The sequence below is a fragment of the Esox lucius genome, chromosome 10, assembly GCF_011004845.1.
Source record: "Esox lucius isolate fEsoLuc1 chromosome 10, fEsoLuc1.pri, whole genome shotgun sequence".
Lineage (NCBI taxonomy): Eukaryota > Metazoa > Chordata > Actinopteri > Esociformes > Esocidae > Esox > Esox lucius.
In genome coordinates, this window is record NC_047578.1 from 680139 (window position 1) to 704390 (window position 24252).

General features: G+C 40.9%; 2 protein-coding genes across 3 annotated transcripts; both read right to left on the reverse strand.

The window, feature by feature from the left end:
- Positions 1-27: 27 nt before the first annotated feature.
- slc6a18 (solute carrier family 6 member 18) lies at positions 28-8247 on the reverse strand. Its single transcript, XM_010899947.4, has 13 exons — positions 7746-8247; positions 5557-5697; positions 4884-5021; positions 4505-4686; positions 4182-4292; positions 3449-3561; positions 3231-3359; positions 2886-3042; positions 1945-2013; positions 1673-1808; positions 1262-1421; positions 676-838; positions 28-560 (listed from the first exon to the last, which is right to left on the reverse strand). The coding sequence occupies exons 1-13, from the start codon at positions 7894-7896 to the stop codon at positions 357-359; spliced, it is 1854 nt and encodes a 617-aa protein (XP_010898249.1). The 5' UTR covers positions 7897-8247; the 3' UTR covers positions 28-356.
- Positions 8248-12243: 3996 nt separating this feature from the next.
- LOC105027728 (sodium-dependent neutral amino acid transporter B(0)AT1) lies at positions 12244-22159 on the reverse strand. 2 transcript variants are annotated; one of them, XM_010899950.4, is made up of 12 exons: positions 21842-22159; positions 21010-21150; positions 20621-20758; positions 20329-20510; positions 18930-19040; positions 17494-17606; positions 17189-17317; positions 16837-16993; positions 16098-16302; positions 15701-15860; positions 14981-15143; positions 12244-12928 (listed from the first exon to the last, which is right to left on the reverse strand). In XM_010899950.4, the coding sequence occupies exons 1-12, from the start codon at positions 22041-22043 to the stop codon at positions 12770-12772; spliced, it is 1860 nt and encodes a 619-aa protein (XP_010898252.2). In that variant the 5' UTR covers positions 22044-22159; the 3' UTR covers positions 12244-12769. The 2 variants fall into 2 exon arrangements, with proteins under 2 accessions (XP_010898252.2, XP_019906031.2); XM_020050472.3 differs by having other exon boundaries at positions 21014-21150; positions 21842-22013.
- Between the last annotated feature and the right edge of the window lie 2093 nt (positions 22160-24252).

Below are 24252 nucleotides of genomic sequence, written 5' to 3' on the forward strand. Positions count from 1 at the left end.
TAATACAATAAAGTCTTCACAAACATATTGACTTCATTTTTATTATACAACTTGGTAGACCCTACATTATATAGTCTGCAATGCTTAATTTTGCTTTAAGTGTTTACAAATAATATATTAAAGTATCCTGGAGACAAATGTCTCTCCAAAACCATGGCTCATTTTGAAATCACTTCAAATCATCATCACATGTTTAAAAAATGAGGCAAACTTTTGAAATGTGTACATTCTGTGGTTCTGATACTGCCCACTCCAATATTCTCATGTTAAAACACCTGTGGTTTGGCATTTCCAGGGGCATCCCAAGAAAGACTGAAAATGATTGATAACGATTCTAAGTAGCGTAACTTCCGGATCTAACTGTCTACGATGTATCCTTCATTGTCATAGAGATTTGGGAGCTCGGGAGAGCTGCTTGTGGAGCGTCTCCCTGCCAAACGGCAGATTAACCTGTAGATGGCAACCATGGGGATGGACATGACTGGTACAGAAGACAACAGGACACAGATGGCAAACACCCAGTCAGGATATGGCTGAACTTCTGTGTTGGGGAATTTCTCCTGCACAGAGAAAATCAGACCAAGCAATTACTGACATATCCCGCCAGCAGCTGATCGGAGCAGAGCACTCAAACACCAGTACTGAATGTTCTTGATACATCTAATTCGTTCTTACATATTTTGGATTCCATGCTGGATAGGTGGGGTTTGTCTGGATTTGGACGGCAACATACGCCACCAACACAACCAACAGCATCAGAGGGCTGATGACCAACCAGCAAACCTTCCAGAAGATGTTAGGTCTTCGCCCTGTCATGAACTCCAAGTCGTCACTGAACCTATGGAGACAAAAAGGGCACCTTCAGAAGAGGTTTTCAAACTATACAATCATCATTATTCAGACATTAAGCTAGGAAAACAAATGAGAAATTGAAAGGAACAGGTCAGAAGAACACGGATGGCGCAGAAAGTTGGATAGACTTTTCCCCAAATCAGGAGGTGAAGTAGGAAATCCAAAATCCTCATTCCAGGATTTGTGAAAACCTGGGAATCTGCAAGACTTAGTTATAACCAAGGCTCAAACCTGAATTGGTCACTAGTGGGTTAAGGAATTCAGATCCCAGCAGCCTGTAGCTCAGTGGGTGGACCATGGCAAAAGTATTGTCAGGGTTGTGGGCTTGAGTTCCACATTAGGACAGAACCAAAAAGTATGAACATGTTTGCACGGCAAGGCTGTAAATAAATGTAAATTAGGGTCTCACCGGCGTATTCCGTAGACATAAACCACAGCAATGGTCTCAAAGAAGGCAATGATGAGGAGTGGCACTGAACCCACATAACCGTTAAAGATCTCCAACCAGTAGTTCCCCGAACCCATTGTGAATATTAGTGCCACCAGGAAGGATACTGTGCAGATTATTGCTGGAGTGGGAAACCAAACCAGGGAAATCAGAGAGGGGGGGTGGAAAGAGAGAGATCAAAAATTTGACAGGTTTATTGAGATTTTTTTTTGTTGCACATTGGTGAGAATGATTGCAGGGTTTAAACTAAACTTATCCCTCACTTTCCTGTCACCATTTCACCATCTCAGGCTCATTTCTGTGACTATGATAATGCCAACATTAAGTAACATCAAAACACAAAAATCTCGTACTTTTTTCACTGGCTGTTACCTGTGAAGAGTTCTCTCGGTATCCACTCAGGTATCAGTTTAAGGTCATGGATGGGTGAGAGGACACCCTCCAGATTGCCAAACATGGAGGACAGGCCCAGACTGAACAGCATGATGAAGAACAACACAGCCCACACCTGTGATTGCAGACAGGAATTAAGCACATCTTTAACTCTGATGGTCATGAGGTGTGCTTTAACACGAACTGTTATGTCTCAGAATCTGAACATATGGTTCTTACAAAGTAATAAAGTTAAAGGGTTGAGTGTCTACCTGAGAGGCAGGCATGGATATGACTACTTCTGTGAACACAATGAAAGCCAATCCTGTGCCAGATGCACTCTGGATGAAGAGATCAAAACAAAACAAACAATTAGCTTTTTTTGATGCTGCTGTGTGATAAAGTTGATTACTTTAACTAACAAGAGTCCTTATTGAGCTTTGGGTCATGACCGAAAGGACAAGATCCCGGTTATAGGCGGCTGAAATGAGCTTTCTCCGCAGGGTGGCTGGGTGATCCCTTAGAGATAGGGTGAGAAGCTCGGTCACCCGGGAGGAGTTCAGAGTAGAGCCGCTGCTCCTCCACATCGAGAGGGGTCAGCTGAGGTGGCTTGGGCATCTGTTTCGGATGCCTCCGGAACGCCTTCCTGGGAAGGTGTTCCGGTCCCGTCCCACCGGGAGGGGACCCCGGGGAAGACCTAGGACACGCTGGAGGGACTGTGTCTCCCGGCTGGCCTGGGAACGCCTCTGTGTCCTCCCGGAAGAGCTGGAGGAAGTGTCTAGGGAGAGGGAAGCTTAGACTGCTGCCCCCGCGACCCGGCCCCGGATAAGCGGAAGATGATGATGATGATGATGAGTCCTTATTGTCCACTCCTGAGTTCTGATACCCCTAGATATAGTACTTGGTCCAGGAAATCTTAATTAACCCCTAGTTATAGTACCTGGTCCAGGAAGTCTTAATTAACCCCTAGATATAGTACCTGGTCCAGGAAGTCTTAATTAACCCCTAGATATAGTACCTGGTCCAGGAAGTCTTAATTAATCCCTAGATATAGTACCTGGTCCAGGAAATCTTAATTAACCCCTAGATATAGTACTTGGTCCAGGAAATCTTAATTAACCCCTAGTTATAGTACCTGGTCCAGGAAATCTTAATTAACCCCTGGATGAATTACCTGGTCCAAGAAGTCTTAATTAACCCCTGGATTAAGTACCTGGTCCAGGAAGTCTTGCATGTTGCAGGTTTTCAGGTGGAGGTTGGATACCTTCTCTGTATGTGTCGTGTTTAAATAGTCAAACCACTGGTCATAGTTGTCAATCGTTATGTTCATGTCACTTATTTCGAAGTCATTCGTAAGTGCTAAAATGTTACTGTAAAATACAACAAAAAGAAATATACCAGTTATTAACATTTGATTAGTCAGTATTTCAACTGCTTTTTACAGTTTATCGGTCACAGAAGGCAGAACATAGACACGCAAAAGCAAACTTCAGGTCTAAACTAGATGAATTGAATGATTTGGCTAGTTGAAAGACTGGTTAAATGATATCACACTGACTCATTTAGACAGGTGACAAAGTTGGTGTGGGCCTTAAAGCCCAGGATGGCAAAGATGGGGATAGAGGCATAGATGGATGTAGCGCTGTTTATGACTCCCACCACAATGGCATCCCTCTCACAGTCATTCCTGGAGAAAGAAATACACAACCATGAATTGACAAACTGTGGTGGTGGTGGGAAGGAGGCAGGGGTGGAATGATAAACCAGTGGCCTTACTTCTGGTGATTGTAGCTGGAGAACGAGATGAGTCCTCCAAAGGCCAGTGACAGTGAGAAGAAGATCTGAGTGGCAGCGTCCAGCCACACCTGAGGGTTCAGAAGGATGTCCCACTGATGACAAAACACGTGGAACATGTTTAGTACATTATTACAGTGATAATGTGAGGTACAGTCAATACACAGCATGTCACAATCCTTCCCACTAATGACAAAACACATGGAACATGTTTAGTACATTATTACAATGATAATGTGAGGTACAGTCAATACACAGCATGTCACAATCCTTCCCACTGATGACAAAACACATGGAACATGTTTAGTACATTATTACAATAATAATGTGAGGTACAGTCAATACACAGCATGTCACAATCCTTCCCACTGATGACAAAACACATGGAACATGTTTAGTACATTATTACAGTGATAATGTGAGGTACAGTCAATACACAGCATGTCACAATCCTTCCCACTGATGACAAAACACATGGAACATGTTTAGTACATTATTACAATAATAATGTGAGGTACAGTCAATACACAGCATGTCACAATCCTTCCCACTGATGACAAAACACATGGAACATGTTTAGTATATTATTACAGTGATAATGTGAGGTACAGTCAATACACAGCATGTCACAATCCTTCTTTCTCTCGTTGTCTGTTGCCCAAATACACACACACTCACACTGACACACACACTTCACCACACCCCCAGGACTCACTTTGGGTGTGAACAGGTGTTTCAGACCGTCGGTAGCTCCAGGCAGGATCAGGGCTCTGACCAGGAATATGGTGAGAACGAGGTAGGGGAAGGTGGCAGTGACATACACAGCCTATAAGAACACAGGAGGTCAAAGGGCAGGTTGTTTTGAGCTGCTTTCACGCTACCACAGCAAACAAACAAACAATGGCCAACATGACAAAAGTGTGCATATATTCATATTCATTTTGCCTACAGCGTGATGACAGACAAATGATGACAAATGATGACAGCACCTTCCTAAACCTTAACACTTAATCCTTAACCAGAGATAAAAACCGGCACCTTGCCAATGGTCTCGATGCCTCTGATGAAACAGATGTAGACGATGCACCAGGCAGTCGCTAGGCAGACCACCAACCACCACTGTAACGAACCACTAGTCTCAATGTTGGGACTGATGTTCAGGGTCTCACGGTACCAGAAGTAGTTGACCGGTGTGCTTTCCACACACTCCTCCTCAAAGCCTAGTTTGGAATAATGATTAACTTACACATCGTTGATTCGCAGTGCTCTCTGAACTGTATTCCAATCTACAAACATTACAGGATCCCCGGGAAATGAACTAATAGAACATATAGAATATAAATTATATGGCTATTGCATATTGTTCATGCCTGTGTTGATGTTGAGGGGACATTATCTCAAGGGAAGGGGTTCATACCTGTGTTGTTGATGTTGAGGGGACATTGGCTCCAAGGAAGAGGTTCCTGAAATGAGTTGAACAGGTACCATAGTACCCAGGCCACGATGGTGTTGTAGAAAAGACTCACGCAGAAAGACACAACCAGAGAGGCTATACCTAAATGAGAAGAACAGATTAGATCCAGGACTCAAGAGCATCAGGAAAATATCCAGACATCACTACAAGAACCATCATTCTTCTAAGTTTTGTCACTGAAACGCAGCATCAATCTGCATAGCAACCATTCAATTTCAACCACAGAAGTGGCAGCCACAGTTTTCAATATAGACCACCTGGAAAGTGGACCAATGTAAGATTTATTTTTTACAAAATAAGTTGGATCTCCTTAAATGACTGTCTTTATGTTTCTTGACCATTTACATGCAATTTTGTTCAAATGTTTGATGGTTATTCATGTTGTCAGGCTGATTGTAGGACAACATTTTAAAGCACTTCAAACTATTCACATTTTCAATCAGATGGTGTTAACATACTATGGGGTAATCTAATCTACTTGTGTATTTGATGCAATTTGTTGAACATGATTGGCATGCTTCAGAAAGCTCCAGATTAACAGTTTTGGATCAACTAAAGTCCAACCAAAAAGCCACTCAATTTCATTTCGATATCCTTCAGTTCAACTAAACCTTACCTACTCCTCCCAGGTAAGGAGATATGGAGTTCCAGACTCCGATGCTCCCCGTGCGCAGCCTCTGTCCTATGGCCAGCTCCAGGTAAAGAAGAGGCAGACCCTGGAACACCAAGGCAATGAAGTAAGGGATCAGGAACGCACCTGGAGAGATGGGAGATAGAACAATGTGATACCAGGTCAGGCTAGCAACATTTCAGTAACCTTACAAAAATTTGTTTGGAAGATTCTTGGAAACAGGAATTAGAAGAAAATCCTGAATCCTTCTACCAAGATTGTGGTAAATCTTGTGAATTTTCTGAAATTCCCCTCCACAGGGGCTCCCAGGAGCTGGGAAGAGCCCAAATTAGTGATCTGGGTCACGGCACCAATGTAACGACTTTCCTCCAACCGCCCCACGTGGAGCACCAATCCTGTGTACAAAATGACCACTGACACCCACAAAGTGTTGTTGTTGTTGCCCCCACAAAAGCCATGGCATGCAAGACCTGAATTCAAGGTCTCAGAGACTGACATAACTGATTGAAATGCTACCAGCACTGCCCGCTGTCTAGTCATTTCACATCTATTAAGTAGTCATAAGAATGGTGTTGATCTGAGGTCCTGACTTTAAACCATACTTTAACCCTAAACGTAACCATATTCACATATCAGCTGGACCTGTTTTACCTTATTCTGTAGGTCCTTGTATATGTCAACTCTAGTCAGGAGCATTGATGTTGCATTCTGGGTACCAAATGGCACCCAGTGTCAAAGAATCCCTTATTGTTAAATTATCCCATATGTAGTGCTACTACATTTGCTTGAGAGATGTCTGAAGCTGTATATTAAACAGAAGCTTTCTAAATCAGATACCTAACAAACAAAACAACTGCTAAGTGATGATATCAAATTCCTCTAAAACTCCTCCTTGTGACCTGCTTTGATTTCCCCCCTAAACTAACATTATAAAATGTGCTTCAGTGATGGTCTCGGGTCAGTGGTGGGCTATGGAGAGTGTTTGGTTGGTAGACACAGCGTGCAGAAATGTAATTGAAATGTACTGTAGGTTATTCAGAAATCCAGAGTTCCAGCCAGCCACTACTTTGTTCAGTGCTGTGATCGGTGCTGTGATCGGTGCTGTGATCGGTGCTGTGATCAGTGATGTGATCAGTGATGTGATCAGTGATGTGACCGGTGAGTAACAGGTTACAATGTCAAATCCCAGTAGGGACTCAACACTGTTAAGTCATAGTAAAATGTATTTGTCCTTTGCATAATCATTTCATGAGTATGTAGCATAGGATATCAGGGTATTATAATTGTAGTACTGTATGTAACAAAAACTAGCAGTTAACACACTGGTTTAAATGCTCCTATGCTGTCCCGTGTGGTCTTCCCAAGGTACTGACCAAGACCACATTGGAGCTCACATTACACCTGTTAGAAAATCTCAATACTGGTTGCCTGTGAGTTTCTGAATTGATTTTGAGATTTCTTTTATAGTTTTTAAATCATTTATTTATTTTGCACTTCACTACACATCAGACATGCTTTCAGGTTTTGGACCCAGCAGGTTCCCTAAGATTCCAGAACACTGGTTCCCCTATACTGGTTCTCCAACACTGGTTCCCCTATACTGGTTCTCCAACACTGGTTCTCCATCACTGGTTCCCCTATACTGGTTCTCTAACACTGTTTTTTTAACTGTCCCAAATCTGAGAATTAAGAAATAATGGAAAGGCAGATTTAAGCCTCTGGAATAGCTTTCTATAGAACCTGAGAGGAACTAAAATATTTTCATTCACATTTTCTGTAGATGTTTTAAAATGTATATTTGGTTTAGTTTTTTCCTAGGGTGGATTTAGGCTTTTAACTTTTTTCTTATTCTTTCATCTTTGTGTGTGAAGTGCATTGGGTTGCATTTGAGTAAGAAATGTGTTACATAAATAAAGATTGCTTAGAATGTTAAACATTAAGTTATGATTTTCTGGCATGCTCGTGTTTGGGCAAAACTGAAAGTTAGCTTTCTGTCAGGAATGATCACCTCATCATGTTTTCCAAAAATTAAATTAAATTGAAATGATTGTACATTTTTACATTTGAAATGAAATTGTTAAATGTTACCAGAACTCAGTACTACTCAGTTTTCAAGATGACTTTGTTAACATCAACAAAGTTGAGGGGTGAAGAAAATAAAAACCATAATTTACCTCCTCCATAAATCTGACAGAGGTAAGGGAACCGCCACACGTTCCCCAGTCCTACTGCAAAGCCAATGCAAGTCAACAGATATTCAGCCTTGTTGTTCCATTTGGGTCTCTCCTCTACACACTTGCTTCCCTCTGTGTCCTGGTTGGACATCCTCAGCTTTCAGAAGTGTCCAGTAAGCTTTTAACCACCTTTGGTTTGTAATTTATTCCAGGATGTTTTTGCTCAGCACCTAGTAGTTTATGCTATTTCTACAGGGTGAAACACTGCTCGTCTGTGGTCCTCTTGAATTCAGTGGTTAGATGTTTGTAATCCGGTGTCTCACCAAGTCAGCTGCCTGGTTGATGCCTGTTCAGTGTGTTTGAACCTGTGGTCATTTTAATGGCTTTTATTCTGTGTCATTGCACGTCATTGTGTTCCTAGACACCAAAAATAAAAAACATTTGTCATTCTTTAGCCAATAGAAACATTTATAAGAAGCTCCCATTACAAAGGCATTGGTCTAATCATCTTGAACTTCCAACCAATCATCTCCCACTTCCCCTTTTCTTGCACACCGCATTCATGTGATTTGCTAAAATGAATGATACCAAATACTTTTCTCTCCAGGTCAATCATAACATTCCATTGTCCCTCCCACAAAGGGCAGCTTTGAATTGATAGACATCCCAGAGTAAAGTGGGATTTGCATAACAGATTGACAATGAGGAAACAGGGCAGGTAGGTGTGGAGGTCAAGTCAATGTGTACTGTATAGTGCATGCTGTTTTATCCGTTTTCATTAAACCTTTATTTAACCAGGTCTTATTGACATTAACTGTTGTTTTTTCATCAAAAGAGACGTGACCATAGAATGGCAGCATACCAGGTACCAGGCTATTCCAACATTGAACACAATGCACTAGAAAAACACCAATAGACTTCTGCCTGACTCACATCAATGGATCAGCTATTCTCCCAGCCTACTGTTCCCCTCAGCTCTGGGAGGCAGTATCAAAGAAGTAGCTATTATGTGTTGTTTGGGAACCCAAGCGGGGAATCAGGAAGAGAGTGTGAGAGTGATTTAACCTCATCAATTTGTGTTTTTTATTGTTTGTTTAGCATCCAATTGTTGAAACCTTCAGTTTAATGGATAACCTGTCCATGATGCTGGTCGATCCATCAGGCTAGCTAACCACCAGGAACACAAGCATCCCAAATGGCTGCCTATTTCACATTAGGGGCACTTCTCTTAACCAGAGCCAGAAGTGCACTACATCAGCCATAGGGTGCCATTTGGCAAGAAACCAACAACTTTAACCTTCTTAGCTGGCAATGAGCAGCATGAAAGGCAGAGATGTGGATTTATATGGGTGCGGTGAAAAGACTGTAATAGCTTTATAAACCATATAAACTTTATTATATGTTATATGGTATCAGTTTCAATTGGAATTGCTGGTAGATCCAGCCAAAGTTCAGAAGTTGTTGAAAACACACAAAAAAATGAATTTCCACTGCAATGTGTAAAATGAAACATAAAAATGATGTTAAGACACACTGTGTATCCAACAAATCTATACATTCACAGAATTACAATTCATTTGAAAAAATTACTAAATAGAAATCAGTAAATTAAGCTCTAATCTGTAGATTTCACATGAGAGATATACCTTTCCTGTGCCTGTGGATCTTTTATTTAAACCAATAAAACAGGGTTACAATGTGGACATGTTGGTGAAGATCAAAACAACGGCAGCTTTTAGACTGACTGTCCTACAGATATCTTGAATATTAAATAACATCAACAAACAGCGTTGTTATTGTTCTTACATAGTCAGGGTTGCTTCCTGGGTATGTTGGGGGATCTCTGCGCCTGGATGGCAACATACGCCACATACGATTAAATGTATTTTTTCTGTGTTGTGTATTCATGCAATCAAAGGCAGTCATTTGAAATGCTGCTGTGCTGAGATATTAATATGTGCTGCAGTAATGATCTGTGGAAGTGGCAAAGTGTAACTCACACTGCTAATGATCGCAAAGAAGGAGATGACAAGTGACAAAACATAACCCACACTGCTAATGACCTCAAAGATGACAAGAGACAAAGCATAACCCACATTGCTAACAACCTCAAAGATGACAAGAGACAAAGCATAACCCACACTGCTAATGATCTCAAAGATGACAAGAGACAAAGCGTAACCCACACTGCTAATGATCTCAAAGATGACAAGAGACAAAGTGTAACCCACACTGCTAATGATCTCAAAGGAGGAGATGACAAGAGACAAAGTGTAACCCACACTGCTAATGATCTCAAAGGAGGAGATGACAAGAGACAAAGTGTAACCCACACTGCTAATGATCTCAAAGTTGACAAGAGACAAAGTGTAACCCACACTGCTAATGATCTCAAAGATGACAAGAGACAAAGTGTAACCCACACTGCTAATGATCTCAAAGTTGACAAGAGACAAAGTGTAACCCACACTACTAATGATCTCAAAGATGACTAAAGACAACGAGTAACCCACACTGCTAATGATCTCAAAGGAGATGACTAGTGCAAAAGTGTAACCCACACTGTTAATGATCTCCAGGCAGTGCTTCCCTGAACCCATAATGAATATCAGCCATCAGAAACAGTACCAGGCTGATTAATAAGAAATAACACATTAGTGTAGGATAAGACAGCACTGCAGTCATAGGCCAATGCACTTTGAACTTTTACCACATTAAATTCACTTCCGTGTTTGTTTGTTGTCACATAACACCAGTCCTCCCAAATGAGTGGATGTTTATCCAAGATATTTTCAGTTACAATTTCATCAGTTTGATCACACTTTTTCCTTGTGGTTCATACAGCTCCATTTAACATACATCTTCACTGGTAGAGGTACCGTCTTTGGTTTTCTATTGGTCATTATTGTGAGATTGGACAGCACGGTGAGGTTGAATAATTAAACATGGAGGTCAGGTCCAGGCTGGAGCTTGGTGGGGGCACTATGAGTTACAGAGTTTTAAAACAGACCTGCTGCTCTCAGTGTCTTTGGGTTCTACAAACTGAGACCAAATCAGCAGAATTCCCCTTTGAAGCTCTTGAACACAAGGTATTTTACCAACTCACTGATGTGACCATGAAATATTACTTTCATAATCCGTTTCACATGGAATAATACTACCGAGGGAAATGGCGTTGATTGGGTGTTGGGCTATATGTTAATAATTCTCTCGCAATGTAAACATGAACATGAAGTTAATGAAAAAACCTTGGCCTCCTAGATTCTTTATGGTCAGTGGTAGGAAGGCATAGCTAAATATTAACCCTTTTGAAAACCAGCCTGAACAGGAAACCTGGGCAAATCTATGGTAGAACATGATGCCCAATGAGCAAAATCATTTGTAAGTATTTTCAACTAGAAAGATGTTGTTTCAACAAATGTCACAAAGAGACCAGGCCAGTAGATATTGGATCTCTAAGAAAAGACTCAATATTCACCCATTCAGTAGATATTGGATCTCTATGAGAAGACTCAATATTCACCCATTCAGTAGATATTGGATCTCTATGAGAAGAGTTAACATTCACCCATTCAGTAGATATTGGATCTCTATGAGAAGACTCAATATTCACCCATTCAGTTAAAATGGTCCCAGTGATTTCGTAGGTTAGGAACTCTTGTGTCCCTGATCATATTTTCATATGATCATGAGTCAATGTCATGGTACAGTGAGCAGCAGCGCCACCGTTCCGGCATCTTCAGTTTTCCATATCTTACGAGCACATCCCGGACTTGTTCTGTCACATGTCTTCAATCATTCACACCAGGTCCCAATTCATATCGTTTGTATGTGTTTTAATGTTTCCCCTCTGCTCCCCACAGTGTGGATCATTGTCATGTTTGCGGTCGTGTGTGTGTGTGTGTGTGTGTGTGTGTGTGTGTTAATTGTAAGTACGTTATACCTGGTGCCTACCTATGTTATGCTGCTTTAGTCAGCCCTTTTCTTTTGTTGTTTTGTTTGCCCAGTGTTTTTTTATTCAATTAAAATGTCCTCACCGACTACCTCTGCCTGCACCTGGTTCCTTGCTCCTGCAACACTACACCCATTCATTACAGTCAAGGTGTGTAAATGTGCCTGTTTCAGTGCCATGGTGGGTTTTATATGAAAACTCTTACATATCTGTAAGAATATACTGTACCTTTAATGTTTATAGTTCAATAGAGACCATTTTATTTACTCATTTGAAAGGATCTTGACTTTGGAGACATTTGTCCAGATTCTGCATATCTTGTTTTGCATCATATTGAACCCGGACCAGTCTGTTTTCCCCCAAATGTTTATTTTATTTTCTCCAATGTTAACTAGCACAGACAACTCAGATGTCACTTCCCTTCAATATTCCAAGCTTAAATCCAGCTACGGGTAATGATTGCAAGTGAATAATAATGAATCGTGAATGTGTGAGTTGTAATAGCAGATTTGCTGTAATTGAATTAATAACAAGTTTAACAGCGCATGAGCTTTACATACATTTTTATTGGCTTAGTTAGTTTACTGAAAAATATAAACGTAAACTCAACACCAACTTGAGGACACACAACAACATTAATAAATCCACTTCATTACAACATTGGTCCCAAAACGAGCATGAATAAATGACTGACGATCGCTTCATTCTGCTTCCAGTCACATTCAGGCAACTACTTCAACAAAAAGTTTTTATCAGGCCAAAGATACATCTGTCTGTCTTCTGGAATTGGTTAAAAAGAGAGGTAAATATGTTCAGTGTCAATGTATTTTATGAATGCGGTATTTCACATTTTGGACATTATAGCTTATTTTTCATTGACTTTCAACTTGAAGAATTATGGAAAACTCAATATCAAACATGAGTTATAAAAGATGAGACTGTCGCTACAAAGATAAAATGTGGTTTATGTTTATTCCAACACCATCTTTCAGCAAGGATGTCCACTTGAGCGATTCTTGTCTCTCCCCATCAATTTAGCTCTTTGGACCAACTCTTAGAAGTGATTGAAGAATTAAATCTGAGTGGATCTTTTTTTCTTCCAGAAGCTGTCATAAATCCACTTGAACATAGCATAGAGGGGGACTGTAAGACTAGGAATCCCTGCCAGGATGAAGATGATCAGGTAGATCCATCCAGGAAATGTCTTGCTCTCCAGTTTGGGAAAATCTTTCTGCAATTACATTAAAAAAAATGACATGGCTACTAAACACCTGGCATAAGCCTAAACAAGACATGAATAGTGCAACAAAAATAAAGAACCACTTTTCACGTTTTTGGTGCTAGTTTTCATTATACTATTTCAAGCAAGCAAGTTTATTTAAATAGCACAATTCATACATCGAAGCAATTCAATGTGTTTTACAAAGAAAAATGTAAAATACTAAAATCAAAACATCAAAACAACATCATTATAATAAAAAATAGAATAGGAAAATATAAAAATAATAAAAAAGGGATAAAAACATAGAAAGCTATAAGGCTAAACAGTGTGGTTAAATTTAAGTGCTCAGTCACAGACGAGTGAAAAGAAAAGTGTTTTTAACCTGGATTAAAATATTGGTATGTTTGGGGCACGTCTAAGATCTTCTGGTAGTTTATTCCAGTTGTGTACAGCATAAGTGCTAAATGCAGCTTCTCCATGTTTAGTTTGGACTCTGGGCTGTACTAGCTGACCTGTGTTCATGGATCTAAGAGCCCTGCTCGGTTTATATTCTTCAAACATATCAGAAATGTATTCGGGTCCTAAACCATTCAGAGATTTATAAACTAAAAACATCACTTTGAAATCTATTCTGTAACTGACTGGAAGCCAGTGCAAAGATTTAAGAACCGGAGTTATGTGCTCTGTTCTCTTGGTCCTGGTTAACATTCTAGCAGCAGCATTCTGAATGAGCTGCAGCTGTTTAACAGTCTTTTTGGAGAGTCCAGTTAAGAGGCCATTACAGTAGTCAACCCTACTAGAGATAAAAGCATGGATGAGCTTCTCTTGGTCTTTTTGGGACACCAAGCCTTTGATTCTGGCTATATCTTTTAGATGATAGAATGCTGTTTTGGTGACCGCTTTGATATGACTGTTAAATGGGGGGACCGAGAATCCAGCTCTTTACTAATACTGTTATTTTTGTTGCCAAACACAATAATCTTTAATTGTAGACATTAATTGTAGAAAATGTTGGTTCATCCAGGTATTTATGTGCTCTATACAGTGACACAGAGAGTCTATTGAGCTGTTGTCATATGGTTTGAGAGCCATATATATTTGAGTATCATCGTCATAGCTGTGGTAGTTAATGTTGTTGTTCTGTAGAATTTGGCCCAGATGTTGCATATAGAGATTGAACAGAAGCGGTCTCGAGAACTGATCCCTGTCATAGCCACCCTATCAGCATGTCATAGCCACCCTATCAGCATGTCATAGCCACCCTATCAGCATGTCATAGCCACCCTATCAGCATGTCATAGCCACCCTATCAGATTCATAATTACCAATGGTGACAAAGTAACTCTGGCCATCTAGATAAGATCTGAACCAATCAAAGACTGTCCTGGAGAGTCCTACCCAATTTTCCAGCCTGTCTATAAGTGTTCTATGATCTACATTGTCAAATGCTGCACTGAGATCTGATAGAACCAGAACTGTTATTTGATCAGAATCAGTATTCAGCCGTTTGTCATTTAAAACTTTAATTGATATAACTTTATTTCAGTCACTTAAATGAGAGAAGGACATTTTAACAGACAGTTATGCAAATTTATGTGACAGTTATGTCACATAAAATAAAAACATTCATTGAACTGAGTCTGGTTTATGTCCACTTATGTCAACATTATATCAACATTACAGTTCTACGGGTCATTATAAGCATCAAGGGGTCCAGGGCTGAGTTAATTTACCACAAGGATGTCTCTAGGCCTACTTTACGGGGGCTTTACGATCATCTTAGTGCAGCTTACGATAATCTTAGTGCTTTGGGAAACCGGTCCCTGATCTGATTGGTCAAAATACAATTAGTGAAAGACCAGATTCCAAAACCGAAAAGTTACTTGGTTTGTGAACTATTATTTTACTGTATTTTACGGATATATTTTACGGAAGAGTCATTAGTTTTCCCAAAGCAACTTTGATTTTAGAAGATTGTTTTACCTACTGGCCAAAATGAATTACACTATTTTGGGAAAAGCTGTGAAATTATTGAAAGTCAACTAACAGAGAGATACATACATAGGTAGGATCCCAGGATAGATAGGTCAATTCCTCTGTAACCTTGGTGACCAGATAGAAGATGAAGATTGCCATGATGATTAGAGGACTGATGAACCTCCAGGTGATGTGCCAGAAGATGTTGGGCCTGCAACCAATCATGAACTCTATGTCCTCACTAAACCTGATTGGAAGAAAGATTCACTTCAACTCAATTGTATTTATTTACTGTTTTTGACCAACTGACATTCCATATATTTTACTAGTCAAATGTACCAGTCAACATTTTGGACACAAGCACCTCTACCTCATGAAGCTTGTGGAGAGAATGAACGTGGGTTCAAAGCTATCGTCAAGGACAAGGGTGGAAGTACATTGGATTTGGATCTGTTGAAACGTTTTTGTGTTGCCAAATGATCCAATATGTCTTATTTCATAGTTTCTATTTCTTCACTATTGTTCTACAATGTGGAAAATAGTAACACTAAAGTAATACCCTTGAATGAGTGGGTGTGTTATATTTCTATTATATTTTACTGATTTGGTCAAAGTCAGCAATTCATTGAAAGTAAAAACAAAGACATTTCATCACAAAAACCTGAATAATTGATTGATTGAAAACCTGATAGCAATATAAAGAGAGTTGTGTCCCAAATGGAAACCTTGTTGGGTATTTGAATAATAGTAATGTTCTTAACATTTGGGACAAAACAAACATAACAGGCTAGATTCTGGACTCACCTGTCTATGCCGTAGATATAGACCACAGCTATCATCTCAAAAAAGCCAATGGTGAGGAGAGGGATGGAGCCGGCAAAGTTATCAAACAAGGCCAGCCAGTAGTTACCGGACTGCTGGGAGAACAGCAGGGCAATGATGAAGGAAACCAAGCACGTCAGACCTGAAACCGACAGCAGATGTGCTATGATGAAATTGATAACACAGATTAAAGCCCTTATTTTTGTAATAACTCTAAAGGGACTCTCCAGAGATTTTGTATAGTTCCTGCCGTTGAAAGTAATGCTCATAAGCCATAACCGCATATAATTTGCTTTATAACACATTTGTTGTGCTGAAGAGGGCCATTTTAACCCACAGTTTTTTGTAAATTTGTCAGTTGAGAGGTATCTGGACTCACCAGTGAACACCTCTTTTGGCCAGTGTTTGGGCAGTATGTTGAGATCCTGAAGGGGGACAACCACCCCCTCGATGATCCCAAACATGGTGGACAGCCCCAGACAGAAGAGCATGATGAAGAAGAGGATGGACCAGAGAGGAGAGATCGGCATCTTGGTGATGGCCTCTGTGAACACGATGAAGGCCAGACCAGTTCCTTCCACACCCTGGAGGACACACCGGGTCATGTTCAGTAGTGGACCTCAAAACATTTGGAACCAAAAGTACTCACCCACAGTATTTCCTTTTCTCATGATGATAAATGTTCCATCAGATCAAGATCAAGATGCAGAAAGCATTAAACAACTTGTAGTTCTGATTACTTGAAATGACAAGCACTCAAATTCAAATTGACACAAAAATGTGGTTGAACTTAAAAACATTCTGGGGAATTTTCAGAAAGTTAACGGTGCATTGTGTAGAATGTCTACAAGACTGAAATTTAAACGACGACACAACTTGTCCCCTCCTCCCCTGCCTTTACTTAATGACACCAGAATAATAATAACAGTTCAGGTGGTTTAAGATGGGCATATAATACTGAGTATCTAAAGCAAGTATTACGAGACAACAGATCCATCCAAACCGATAGCCTGGCAAGAAGGTTTAAATGGGGAATATCTCAAGCAGTGTAAACATAACACCAGGTTATAAAGGGTAGCAACTGTTTGAGATAAAATATATAATCTATCATATTATACCTCACTGAGATATTTCTGAAGGTCGCATGTCTGGAGATCCAACTTCTGGATAATGTCTGGAGATGTGCTGTTGAGCTTTTGGAGAACATCCTGATAGTTGATCTCTGTTATAGAGCCATCAGGAAGTGCAAACTCATTGAGAAGCGCCAAGATGTTTCTGTTGAAAACAAGTCTTATATGAAACTTTTACAGTCTTAAAATGCTTTATCTGAAAACATTGAATCATGTACCCAGTAAAGTTGTTTTGGTGAAATTAACATGAAAAAAAATGTTCTATCCCTTGTCAAAGATTCTCTAAAGGGTATTAAACTATAGGTATTAAACTATAGGTAAATAGAATTGGTTGACTTACTCGTTGATGCAGTGATCAAACATCTCTGTGGCCCTGAAGCCCAGGATGGAGTAGATCACAGTGGCGGCATAAACAGATGTACAACCAGTGATCACAGAAAGAATCACAGCATCCTTCTCACAGTTGTTACTGAAAAAACCACAGAAAGAGAAAACCACAATGTAGTAATGTTTCCTGTTTTCCTTGTTTGTGGATGAGTGATTTAGATCATGTTACACCTTCTTTTCTCCATGATATTGCTTTGTAAGAACTGTTGGAAGCTCTGCTATCCTCCTCGCCATTCCCCATATTGCGTGTTGACTTACTGTACAGGGTTGTAACTGGAGAAGGAGATAAGCCCGCCCCAGCCCAGGCCAAAGGAGTAAAACACCTGGGCTCCCGCGTCCAGCCAAGCACTGGGTTTCATCAACTCATTCACCTGGAGATGCACATATTCAGGTCAGTTAGATGATGTGTGTGTTTGGATGATGTGCGTGTTTGGATGATGTGTGTGTTTGGATGATGTGTGTGTTTGGATGATGTGTGTGTTTGGATGATGTGTGTGTTTGGATGATGTGTGTGTTTGGATGATGTGTGTGTTTGGATGATGTGCGTGTTTGTATGATGTGCGTGTTTGTATGATATACGTGTTTGGATGATGTGTGCGTTTGGATGATGTGCGTGTTTGGATGATGTGCGTGTTTGGATGATGTGTGTGTTTGGATGATGTGTGTGTTTGGATGATGTGTGTGTTTGGATGATGTGCATGTTTGGATGATGTGCGTGTTTGGATGATGTGTGTGTTTGGATGATGTGTGTGTTTAGATGATGTGTGTGTTTGGATGATGTGTGTGTTTGGATGATGTGTGTGTTTGCATCCCATACTACAAGGAGAAGATTTGAATGAAATATGCAAGTATTCCTTCATACAGTGGGGAACTGTCAAGATGGTCTATGCCTTTATGGATTGATACAAATATACATACTTTTTAAAATATTTTATCATTTTGTATTATTTAATTACTTTTTGATTAATTTATTAATTACTCTTGTCATTTTAATGTCCTTTTCTAAGTTGGTGTTGGAAGCTGAAGGTTAATATCTAAAAGAAAATAATGTTCAATATCAAAGAGAGAATTATGTCCAATCTAAATGTTTCTTTGCTGGTCTCTGGGTAGATAGAATTTTGCTACTCCTGGATTTGGACAGAAGACATTTGCCCTAGTCATTTCTCTGTTTTTCAACTGGACTAGAGCAGCATTATGGAATAAAGTAGATATCCCCTCATTTGGCGTTTTCATGATGATGGTGAAGAGCATGGTCCAACACGTAGGTCAAGGTTTCACATTCATCAAACCATTCAATGACCGCTCATGCCCTGTGGATGAGGGCACTGTCATCCTGGCCATCTTGATCCACCATTCAGGTCAAATGAACCTGCTCAGCATTTTTATACATGCCACAGAGCGTGATGGGATGTTAATTGCTTAATTGTATCATGCAGTACACCTGTATGGAAGCATCTGCATTCGTTATGTTCCTCCACTCATTCATTCAGGTTTTTTCCTGTACTTTGCCACCTGTCTGTATGTCAGGCACCAAATGTTGAGTAATGTTGGGATTCTGAGATTTTTCTTCATTATTTAGTTCCATTCATGATGTTTATTTTCTCCTACGGAAACCCTGGGCCCATTAGCCTTGGTTTACCACGGCATCCACATAACAACAGATAAATAAACGGGACAGAGTTTGGAAAACGTACATCAGGAGTGAAGAGGAATATGATTCCATCCACAGAACCTTTGAGAGTCAATCCTCTGATCAGGAAGATGGTGAGGACCAAGTAGGGCAATGTAGATGTTATGTACACAGCCTGAGAAGAGAGATGCACAGAGAGATAACAGGAAATTGAGATGATTATCTTTTCAAGTATCAGTAGCAGTATTTTTTATTTTATTTTTGCAGACACATTTCTGGACCATAATGTTTATGGGAAGTTAATCAGAAATATATACTGATGAGCCGAAACATTTTATGACCTCTGACAGGTGAAACAAATAACGTTAATCATCTAACAAGGGGACATGTCAAGGTCTGGGTAGATTAGATGGTAGGTGATCAGTTCTTGTAGTCAACATGCTGGATGCAGGTGAAATGGTCTGAAGACCTGAGCAACTTTGACTAGTGACAAATGATGTCCAGACGACTGGGTCAGAGCATCCCAGTCAGTAGTGGTGAGTACCTACCAACAGTGGTTTGACGTGTGATAAACCACAAACCGACAACAGGGTGTTGGGCGCCCACGGCTCATCGATGCACAAGGGCAACAAAGGCTTCCCCGTCTGGTCCGAACCAACAAAATGTTAATGATGGTTACGGGAGGATTGTGTCACAACAAACAATGCATTGCACTCTGCTACATATGAGGCTGCATAGCCACAAACAAGTCAGAGTGCCCATGTTGACCCATGTCCACCACCGAAAGAGCAAGTGTCAGAACTGGAACTTTGAGCACTCGAGGTGCGTCCCATTTTCTTTCACATCACGTAAACGGCTGCGTATGCGAGCACCATTTACCTGAGGAAGTGACGGCACCAGGATGCACTGCGGCAAAACAACAAGCCGGTGGAGGCAGGGTGATGCTCTGGGAAATGTTCTGCTGGCAAACCCTGGGTCCAGGCATTCATGTGGACGTCAATTTGACACGTGCCACCTACCTTAACATTGTTGTAGACCAGGTTCAGCCTTTCATGGCAACGGTATTCCCGGATGGCATTGGCCTCTTTCAGCTGTCACACTGCACACATTGTTCAGGAATGGTTTGAGGAACATGATGAAGAGTTCAACATGTTGATTAGGTCTCCAAATTCCCCAAATCTCAATCCAGTCGAGCATCTGTGGGATGTACTGGACAAACAGGTCCGATCCATGGAGGCCCCACCTCCCAACTTACAGGACTTGAAGGATCTGCTGCTAACGTCTTGGTGCCAGATACCACAGCACACCTTCAGAGGTCTAGTGGAGTCCATGCCTCGACGGTTTGGTGCTGTTTTGGCAACGTGGCGGACCAACAGCATATTAGGCCTGTGGTCATAATGTTTTGGCTCATCAGTGTATATGTGGATATTTTTGCTCAGGACACATCCATCTGCTCCACCCACTTTGCCTGTGGACTCAATGCCCCGGACACAGCAAGCACACAGCGTGGTCCAAGCGCACACAGAGCACAGGACCAGCCACCACTGCAGACCTCCCGAGTCGTCTATGGCCCCCGACGAGTTCAGTGTTTCCCTGTACCAGAAGTAATCCACGGGGGAACTCTGAGCACATTCTGACATTACACCTGCAGAGGGCAACAAACTCAGACTTGAGAAGAAAGCCAGAGGCAACCAGGAGACGTTTAGACAGACCGGCCGACTGATCAATCGTTCAGAAGGTTAATCAACTGATTACTTGTCCTGTTGTGATTGACTGGGCAGTAGCTCCAGGGGAGGGGGTCCTGAAAGGAGTTGAAGAGGTACCACATGATCCAGGCCATGATGGTGTTGTAGTAGAGACCAACCAGGAAGGACACCAACATGGAGGCAATACCTGTTTCAGAAAACGTTTCAGTAACATTACCTGTTTCAGAAAGCATTTCAGTAACAATACCTGTTTCAGAAAGCATTTTAGTAACATTACCTATTTCAGAAAACATTTCCTTTATGTGCTTTGACGCTTAAACATTTTCTTGAATTAAAAAAGGTTTCCCATAAACAGTGTACCCATAGCAACACATCCAATGGTAAACATGTGGAAATACGGTTTAATTTCAGTAAAACGTGTCTTGGTGAAGAACGTACCTACACCAGTGAGGTAAGGGTTGATAGACCTCCACACCCCAACGCTGCCACTTCTGAGCCGCTGCCCAATAGCAAATTCCAGGAAGAGGAGAGGGGTGCCCTCCAGTACCAACAGAATCAGAAAGGGGATCATGAAAGCTCCTGGGAACACATCAATCAGCCATGGTTCCATCACAACATTCAAGGACATAATATGAAGGCATTTATACAAGCAAAGAAAAAACCTTGTAATGATTACTTCTAATCAATCATAACAATATTTTATTTTAATTGATCATTTTGACATGCAGCTTCAGCAAATTCCCTTTCAATTGATTTCATGTACTCAGAAGCTATACTTTCCACCACAAGGTGTATCAATGTAGCTGGCTAGTAATGTTTTAAGGTGAATTTCAAAGTTCAGCGTTTGTACTAATCACAAAATCTAGCAGGGTGATTCATCGCTCAACAACTTATAAAACAGTGATTATAGCCCTTCAGAGTTATTTATGCTCTTCTACTATTCACTTTTTCAAAGTGTCCTTTCAAGTGGTAATATTATTAAGAAACCTTGCAGGGTTAAAACATGAATTGCCTGCAGCACATAAGCAGAGTATGGTTAGTTAACATCATTAGCTGGTACTGTAACGACCGTTTGACGTTTCCCAGTTGTTGGAAAGTCCTTAATGGCAGTTTTAAGTCTTATTATGTCTGAGTCATTCGCTATCACCATTAACTAGACTTTTTATGGTATTCAGTCAACCTTAAATCAATGACTCACTATTATGTTTTTCTATCTCCGTTTTCTCATGTAAAAAGATAAGGCATGTTCTTCATCCCCCTTCACTCCTACCTCCGCCATGGCTCTGACACAGGTAAGGGAACCTCCACACATTGCCTAGTCCGATGCAAAAGCCAACACATGTGAGGATGTACTGGGCTTTGTTGTCCCACTTGGGCCTGTCCCCGGCCTCCTCCTTCTCCATCCTCTCCAGCTCCTGGTGGGACGGGATCCTTTCATCCAGACCTGGGTTAGGCAGCTTAGGGAACCTCATGGTGGTGGGCTGGTTGTAGTGGTCAGGCTGCAGCTTTGTCTCTCTATACTGCACAGTCTCACTTGCTGTGATAAATGAGTCGGATTGGTTAATGTGTGTGTGTGTGTGTGTGTGTGTGTGTTTGTGTGATGTGTCTCAACATCTACAAATCACAACCATTCAATAAAGGGAAAGCTGTTGTACACTTGATAATAATTGATGCATTATATGATAAGAGCCAAACGGGAGTCATTCATCTCTGTAAATGATTATTTCTTGTTCAGGGAAAATGTACAAGGTTTCGTCTCAGATGCAAAGTATCAGAATTAGCTGACAACGAAGTGACATTTGCTGAGCATGCAGTAGTAGAAGAAGACATGAAACCATTATTCCACAGGCATTTGTATATAATTCAAGACTTTTAAAATGAAGAGGTAAAGACATACAAGTCGAGACATTGCACAAAACAAACTTTGGAACTTTTTACTACATGGAACTTTGAACTTGGATTCCACACTTTTTGTGCCAACACACGGTGACACAAGTAAACTTTAGTTGAGGTTTGAATCCGCTTCATCGTTCTAACATTCTTCTTCAGGCCATGATTCTAATCTGCAAAGCAACAAGAGGAGCTTCTCTTCCATCAGGCAATGCCATCTCTGGTTTATATACCGTCCCGCCCCTTCGGTGTAGTTCCCGATCCACTTCCTGGCAACACAACGGTGAAACCAGCTTCCTCTGGATGCCAGTATAACACCATCTCTACCTAACTTCAAAAAACATCTGGAAACTCACCTTTTCTAAGCATACTTAAAATAGTTCCACTGCCACCACCTGTCTGAGGTTTTTATTATGTTTTATGTATTATTTCTATGATGTTCTTTCCAGAACTAACCTTTGCTGATAAATAATTGATTAGAATGAAATAACTACTAAACTGTGTGGTTGTTTCATCTTGCTCTTCTAAAATATATTAACTTACTGCAAGTCTCTCTGCATAAGAGGATTTGCTAAATAACTCAAATGTAAATGTAAACAGCTTTTGCAGGTAACACAAAATCTCCCTTATTCTTCCAGCACCAGGATCTCCATCTGTTCCTCTAGGATGTGTACCTACAGCCACAGAACTAAAAGTAGCCACTTGATTACTAAAAGTTTATAGAACATAAATGTACATTCTGACCACCTGCCTAATATTTTGCTGCTAAAATACCCCTTACCCGGCGAGGCATGGACTCCACTAGACTTCTGAAGTTGTGCTGTGGTATCTGGCACCAAGACGATAGGAGCAGATCCTATAAGTCCTGTAAGTTTCGAGGTGGGGCCTCCATGGATTGGACCTGTTTGTCCAGCACATCCCACAAATGCTCACTTGGTTTTCAGGTCTAGGGAATTTGGAGGCCAGGTCAACACCTTGAACCCATTGTTGTGTTTCTTCAAACCATTCCTGAACCATTTTTGCTTTGTGGCAGGGCACATTATCCTGCTAAAAGAGGCCAGTGCCATCAGGGAATACCGTTGCCATGAAAGAGTGCACATGGTCTGCAACAATGCTTAGGTAGGTGGTACGTGTCAAAGTAACATCCACATGAATGGTAGGACCCAAGGTTTCCCAGCAGAACATTACCGAAAGTATCACACTGCCTCTGCCGGCTTGCCTCCTTCCCATTATGCATCCTGGTGCCATGTGTTCTCCAGGTAAGCAACGCACACGCACCTGGCCTTCCAGGTGATGTAAAAGAAAACGTGATTCATCAGACCATACTACCATCTTCCAGTTCTGATGATCACGTGCCCATTCAAGGCACATCAGTATTATTCACTTCACCTGTCAGTGGTCATAATGTTATGGCTGATGGGTGTATCAGTGTTATTCACTTCACCTGTCAGTGGTCATAATGTTATGGCTGATGGGTGTATCAGTGTTATTCACTTCACCTGTCAGTGGTCATAATGTTATGGCTGATGGGTGTATCAGTGTTATTCACTTCACCTGTCAGTGGTCATAATGTTATGGCTGATGGGTGTATCAGTGTTATTCACTTCACCTGTCAGTGGTCATAATGTTATGGCTGATGGGTGTATCAGTGTTATTCACTTCACCTGTCAGTGGTCATAATGTTATGGCTGATGGGTGTATCAGTGTTATTCACTTCACCTGTCAGTGGTCATAATGTTATGGCTGATGGGTGTATCAGTGTTATTCACTTCACCTGTCAGTGGTCATAAT

What these genes read in the sequence shown, in the direction of transcription:
- slc6a18 (XM_010899947.4), bottom strand. Translation starts at nt 7,896, where the DNA reads ATGTCCAACCAGGACACAGAGGGAAGCAAGTGTGTAGAGGAGAGACCC. An exon ending in TTTGTCACCTGTCTAAATGA is followed by an intron (nt 3,043 to 3,230) that starts GTCAGTGTGATA and finishes TGTATTTTACAG; the next exon opens with TAACATTTTAGCACTTACGA. An exon ending in TATCCATGCCTGCCTCTCAG is followed by an intron (nt 1,809 to 1,944) that starts GTAGACACTCAA and finishes CTGCAATCACAG; the next exon opens with GTGTGGGCTGTGTTGTTCTT.
- LOC105027728 (XM_010899950.4), bottom strand. Translation starts at nt 22,043, where the DNA reads ATGAGGTTCCCTAAGCTGCCTAACCCAGGTCTGGATGAAAGGATCCCG. An exon ending in CCCTTACCTCACTGGTGTAG is followed by an intron (nt 20,759 to 21,009) that starts GTACGTTCTTCA and finishes TTTCTGAAACAG; the next exon opens with GTATTGCCTCCATGTTGGTG. An exon ending in TATCCTGGGATCCTACCTAT is followed by an intron (nt 12,929 to 14,980) that starts GTATGTATCTCT and finishes ATGTAATTGCAG; the next exon opens with AAAGATTTTCCCAAACTGGA.